Here is a 6435-nt window from a genome sequence, read left to right as displayed (position 1 = left end):
ATACAACTTCTAAAACACTATATTTACTTGCATTATATTAAACTGATTTTATCCTGACCATAATTGCAGGTGGAAGATACCACTATTGTTCTATTTTTCTGGTAAGTAGAGAGCCATGTCTTGCCCAGGGTTACAGAGCATGGAAAAGACGTCTCCTAAAAATCTGTAGGACCACCTTTGGTTTTCTTCCAGATTTTTTTTGTCATCTCTTTTCCTCCACCCATTTCCCATCTGTCGAGCCATTCTTCCTCCGCTAGGCTTTTTCGCGAGCCTCTCCCCAGCTGCGGGTATTAGTCTGGGCTGCAGCCTCGCCCATCTCCTGGGGCGTGACCACCTGTCCAGGCCCCGCCCCCGTCCAACCGGCGGAGACCCGCCCCCTTTCCCGGACACCGGGCTCAGCGCCCTAGCGTGCGCGCGCGTCCCCGGTCGTCGCCCGGCTCGGCGTCGGGAGCGCGCTCTGTGTGGCCGCTGCCGCCATGTTGTTGTGGTTGTGAGAAGGCGGCGGCAGCGGCGGAGTAGTAGCAGCCGGACTAGACGTCTCAGCGGCTCAGGCGCTACCCCGCGCCGGCCCTGTCAGGGAGCCTGCTGGGGTGGCGGAGGAGAAGACTGTGCCGTGGCGGGCCTCGCCATGTCCTGCTGCCCGGTAAGAGCCCCATCCCCGTCCTCCGTCTCCTCGGGGGGTGAGGAAGAGCTGGAGGAGGGGCCGGCCTCGGCCCCGGCCAGGCGGCTGTCACCCTCTGAGGAGGCAGCGCCCTGGGAGGGCTGGGGACTGCGTGCGGGGCCCGGGGAGGGGCGTCCCCGGCGGCCGTCGCCGCCAGGGGGAGGCGCTGGGTGTGGGAGTGGGAATGGGAGCTCAGCGGCCGAGCACGGCCCGGACCCTAGGTGCGGGGGAGGCGGGGTCCTGGGCTCGGGCTGCCTTCCCAGACCTGGTGGGGATGGGCCCGTGCGGCTCTGGGTGTGGGACGTAGCCTCGGAGCGCCCGGGGTTATTCCCACGGACTCCTGGGAGGTGGATGTGCGCCCTTCGCCCCCTGCCGGGTCTGTGGCGGTCCATCGTTGCCGGATACTGGAGGTCGGGGGCCATGGGAGCCCCGGGGCGAACTGTACGGGCCTGGGCCTTGTGGAAGGGAGTGACCGCCTGATCATGCAACAGGGCATCCTCCTGACCTGGTAGTACTTAGGTGGGAAGGATGGTTGGGGGCGGTTGGCCTAACTCAGGGAACACTGGTGAGACTGCTCCACAAATGATTACAGTGTTATTTCCCCGGTAGAAATTTTGCTTTATGTATGGCATTTCCGGACCCATAAGATGATATTGTCCGTTGTATTTTGGGCTGGAAAACTTATGTCAAAATTATGGGGTAGATTTTATGGCCACATTAATAGACTCCCCTGGAGTTTGATAATCTCACTTGTGAGTTTTGGACATGGATTACTATTACATATTGATGTTCAAATGTCCTTTCCAGACCCAGGCCTAAATTCTTACAGTTATAGCATCTTGACATCCCCTTTGTTTTCTGACATCTACTTTTCCACAAGCTAGACAAACAAAACAAAACCCCAAAACCATGTACTTTTCTAGTTGAGGTTCAGCTTTCTCATATGTGAATGATAATGCCATGAGAGGCCTGGGTTGAATTACAGGACATGAATTTTTTTTTTTAATGTCAAATGTTTGTGATTTGTCCATGGAGTGGTGGTGGAGACCTTCCCCTTTCAGATTCAGGGCGGTTCAGTAGGACAGGAGACATTGATGGCATGCAGAAAGTCTTCCCTTTATAGGGCCTATGACATGGGTAGGCTAGAAGAGTTTACAGAATGACACCTTTTTTTTCTTTCTTTCTTTCTTTTTTTTTTTAAGACGGAATCTTTGCTCTCCCGCCCAGGCCGGAGTGCAGTAGTGCGATCTCTGCTCACTGCAACCTCCGCCTCCCGGGTTCTAGCAATCCTCCCACCTCAGCCTCCCAAGTAGCTGGGATTACAATTGTGCGCCACCACAGCCGGTTAATTTTTGTATTTTTAGTAGAGATGGGGATTTCACCATGTTGGCCAGTCTGGTGTGGAACTCCTGACCTCAAGTGATTCGCTTGCCTTGGCCTTCCAAAGTATTGGGATTAAAGGCGTGAGCCACCGCCCCGAGCCAGAATGACACTGTTTTGAGTAAACCCAGTATAGTATGTGATATTAAATTTGGAGGATTCTAGAATTTTAGATTGGCTGCCTATGAAGACCTCTGTTGGCTCCAATTACTCCCTCATTTTCAGGTGACTCAGAGAACTTCAAGTGACCAGCACAGTGGTACAATCCCGCTTGTCATTAATGGCCAGCCGTGAAGGAACCTGAGTTTCTCAGCTCATAGGCCAGGTTCTTCAGTGGTTGTCTAGTTTAAGGCTGGTCATTAGAAATATTATGGACTACCTACATTCCTCGAATTCATGCAGGACCTGGTGAATTAAAAATCTCTGAGGATAGAGCCTGGGAATCTATCCTTACAAAGCTCCGTGAATGATTCTGGTCAGTAAGGCATGTGAACTTTTGCTTTAGGTTGGGTATTCCAAAGACGTCCCATTAATTATGACTTCTCAGGGTGCTTTTGTTTATAGAGCTGTAAGAATTTAAGAGGTGGAGAAGAAGGGAAGCATGAGAAAAAGAGATGCAAATTGAGCATCTCTTAAAATATAATGGATTTATGTTGGGGAAACAGATTTGTTGGCAAAAGTTAATTTGTGCACAGGTTATTAGGAACACATTTGATAAAATTAGATACTGATTAATTGGAGATATACTGTACCCAGAGACATATTGAAGAATTCAGAGGAAATAAGCAGGGAAGGAGAGGGAGTAAGTCAGCTTCTGGCTCATAAAGGGGTCCCCTGAAGATGCTTCCCACCATCATGGTTGCTCCTAAACCGTCTGACTCAGATTTCTAGTGGAGGGTAGGATGGGTGTGTTAGCAGTCATTTGAGACCAGAGTTGTGAACCAGGAATGGTTACTGTGGATTGTGAAAACTTCTTGAAATTTGCCGCAGGCCATGAGGAGTGGTAAAGTCAGTTTAAAAATCTGCTATAGTTCTAGTTAACACGTTCACACCTTCTTCAGTAAAGTGGAATGCTGTTACCAAAGGAAGTATTCATGTTTTAGAGGGGGGTGTGGTGAAGGTTCTTACAAGTTTGGAAGAGGTCGAAGAAAATGTTATAGTTGTGTAGAGTAGTGAAGGACTTTGGTAAATATCCTGTCAAATCATAGAGTAGTATTTTTAGAGTTGCACTCAGCTGTCCATTAGAAGAGCCAGAGGCCTTGTCTGTTTTGTTCCCTGGTGTCCCCAGTACCCAGTGCAGTTATCAGCATATTCTGTGCCCTCAGATATTTTTTCAGTAAGTGAATAGTATTGATATGGAAAAAAGAACAGTTATGGTGGTTTATAGCAGTGTTAGTTATTAAAAGCTACTTAATATTTTGCAATGGATTAAAGAGTCAGTTTTTGATCAAGTAGGGCTCTGGATAGGAAGGAAAATGAAAATAAAGAGCCAGCTTTCAGTGCTTGTTGTTTGGAATTTTTGAGATTCCTTTAAGAAATTGTTTTCTAAAGACTGTCGTGAACATTATTGTGTCCCCTAGTTTTTGAGTCTTAGTGGGTCTTAAGTGTTTTAGATATTAGTGACTTTTTTAAGAGCACAGTAAATGCGGAGGTAGTATAGAATAATGGGAAGTTCTGGACTGACAGACATATATTCTGATTCCATCTGTGTCATTTGTTGCTGTTGGGAATGTCACTTAACTTCTCTGGGCATCAGTTTTTCCCATCTATACAATTAAGGGCCTATAGTCTTTGACCTCAAGTGGTTTCTCTAACCTGATTCTGCAAATTTTTAATAATTTCTAATTATGTTATTTGGTATTCATCTCATATAGGTAGACGAACCTTTCTTATTTAAAAGAAACAAGATTCTGTGTTGAGTTCTGCTTTTAGCTTATGGATTTTAGACATTGTCCAAAAGTGCTTCGGAAATTGAATGTATGTTGCAAGTGTTATGTAGAAAGAACATGCTTATGCTGTTGTAATTCGCTTAGTGTTGAAATCAAATCGGGTTTTACATTGGGAACTTCATAAGTTAGTGTGAAGTCACAAGACTTGAGAATGGTTTGGGGGGAGTTTGTGCAATTTATATAGCTAGCTGTTTCTTACCACCCAATTCTGTAATTTTCTGTGGTGAATATATATATAAATTTATAATCAGTGTAACATTGATTTAAGATATAAGATGATATCAGATTCATAGTGGGTTGAACTAGGACTCCCAGTAACTTTAGAGGCTACCAAAGTTATTAACTTGTCATTGCTATTTTTAATCTTAATTTTATGATATCAATACTGATATGCTTTCATCTTTGCTTTTGTATCTAGAAACAATATACCTTTTAAGTTCGTATTTGTATCAGATATTAAAAATGAAAATTGTAGCATGAAAGTGGGTAGATAGTAAATCTTGGGTTCAAGCCTGGGTTGTTACTCTTCATTAGCCATGTTGTTTCTGGCAAGCTACATAACCCCTCTGAGCTCCAATTCCCTCATTAGTGAAAGGAAGAAGAGCAAATTCTCTACTTTTCTAACAGACTGCCGGGGAGGATCAAACAGAATTGCGTATATGAAAAGTATTCTAAAAATGTAAGGGGCTGGTATTAGAATCATATTGTATTAGAATCCTATTTTATGCCTTGGAAGAATTGGCTCGTGGAGCAGTGGTAAACCTAGTCCGTATTATCAAGTTCAGAATTTACCATTATCTGCTTCTGTACTCTGACTGGAGAAACCTTTCAGCACATGTATCCTGTCTGCCAGTCGGAACAGTCACAATGTTGCTGGGACATCAGAGGAACCTGGGTGTCTCACATTTATGCCAAAGTCTGTACTTGGAATAGACTTGGCTGGCTTTCACCTGTTTTCTTATGTTGGAGCAGTGGTAGAAGGTGGTAGGAGCAAGGAGTTTAGTACATTCTGTGTAAAGTTTTAAGGCTGTGTTTTTAAGTAACAGGTGGCAGTGTCATAGGGTAATGAAATCAATGTACTTATTTAAAAAAGCATTTTCAGAAGGAGAATATATCAGTACGTTGCATAAAGTAAAAGTAAATATAGACACAGAGGTATTGTCTTGATGCTGATAACTACAGATACTCAGAATGATTCTGGTATGACAGATGGTAGCAAGCTTTTCTGATTTCACTTATCTGGGGTCTAAATCTAATTTCTTTAGTAGTTAAGACTTTTTTTTCCCTTTTTTTTTTTTTTTGAGACAGAGTCTCGCTCTGTTGCCCAGGCTGGAGTGCAATGGCGCAATGTTGGCTCACTGTAACCTCCGCCTCCTGGGTTCAAGCGATACTCCCTGCCTCAGCTTCCCGAGGTCGTTAATACTTTTGTAACTTAGTTGCGGAAGAGAAATAGAAATTTATTTAGTTTTCAGAATTATTCATGAATTTATACTCTGGCAAAATATAAAGAAATTATAAGTGTGTTGATAAATCATGACGTAACTGGCAAGAATTGGTATAAAGACAAGATGGTTAACTTGAAATAGGGTTGTTATTTATTCTATGCCTATCATTTTTCCATGAGATAAACCAAATATTTAATTGTTTAGACTGATTCCACAAATGACATGGGAAGACAGAGTGTTTATAAAAGAGTTTTGGAAGTGATATAGTACAATAATTTGGAGTTTTAACTTAATATCATTTTAAATTTCAAAATGAAATTATTTGTTATGAAAGCTATAAAACTTTTTTTTTTTTAGATGAAGTCTCGCTCTGTCACCCAGGCTGGAATGCAGTGGCGTGATCTCAGCTCACTGTAACCTCAGCCTCCTGGGTTCCAGCAATTCTGCTGCCTCCGCCTCCCGAGTAGCTGGGATTACAGGTACCTGCCACCACGCCTGGCTAATTTTTGTATTTTTAGTAGAGACAGGGTTTCACCATGTTGGCCAGGCTGATTTCCAACTCCTGACCTCAGGTGATCCGCCTGCCTTGGCCTCCCAAAGTGGTGGTATTACAGGCGTGAGCCACTGTGCCCGGCCCAGAACAGTTTTCATGTTTTTAAAAAAAAGTAGAGATGACCTGTAATCCCATCTGGATGTAATGTTCGGTATTTTTATTTTTTTTATTATACATACCTATTGAAATAATTAAAGAACAACTTTCCATGTAAAATTGATATTCCCTTAATGAACATGTAGTTTTTATAATATGGATGCGTCATAGTTTATAGCAGTTCTGTGTTGTTAATGGATATTGTCAGTTTTTCTCTTAAAGCAATACTGTGATGAACTTGTTTGGACATTGAATTGTCCTATTATTTCCTTAGGATAAATTCTTTTTTTTTTTTTTTTTTTGAGACAGAGTCTCACTCTGTTGCCCAGGCTGGAGTGCAGTGGTGTGATC

At 43.5% G+C, this 6435-nt stretch overlaps 1 protein-coding gene across 6 annotated transcripts in view; it reads left to right on the top strand.

The window, feature by feature from the left end:
• The first annotated feature begins 413 nt into the window (after positions 1–413).
• MTMR3 (myotubularin related protein 3) overlaps positions 414–6435 on the top strand; it is a 143405-nt gene continuing 137383 nt past the window's right edge. For 2 of the 6 annotated variants that reach the window (XM_030914145.1, XM_030914143.1), the window contains exon 1: positions 414–643. In XM_030914145.1, the coding sequence (XP_030770005.1) occupies positions 629–643 (15 nt within the window). In that variant the 5' untranslated portion in view covers positions 414–628. The remainder of the gene's footprint in view (positions 644–6435) is intronic. The other 4 variants (XM_010359513.2, XM_030914146.1, XM_030914144.1 and 1 more) reach the window with 3 other exon arrangements.

The sequence above is a fragment of the Rhinopithecus roxellana genome, chromosome 13, assembly GCF_007565055.1.
Source record: "Rhinopithecus roxellana isolate Shanxi Qingling chromosome 13, ASM756505v1, whole genome shotgun sequence".
NCBI classification, from domain to species: domain Eukaryota; kingdom Metazoa; phylum Chordata; class Mammalia; order Primates; family Cercopithecidae; genus Rhinopithecus; species Rhinopithecus roxellana.
This window is presented reverse-complemented; position numbering and strand designations above follow the sequence as displayed.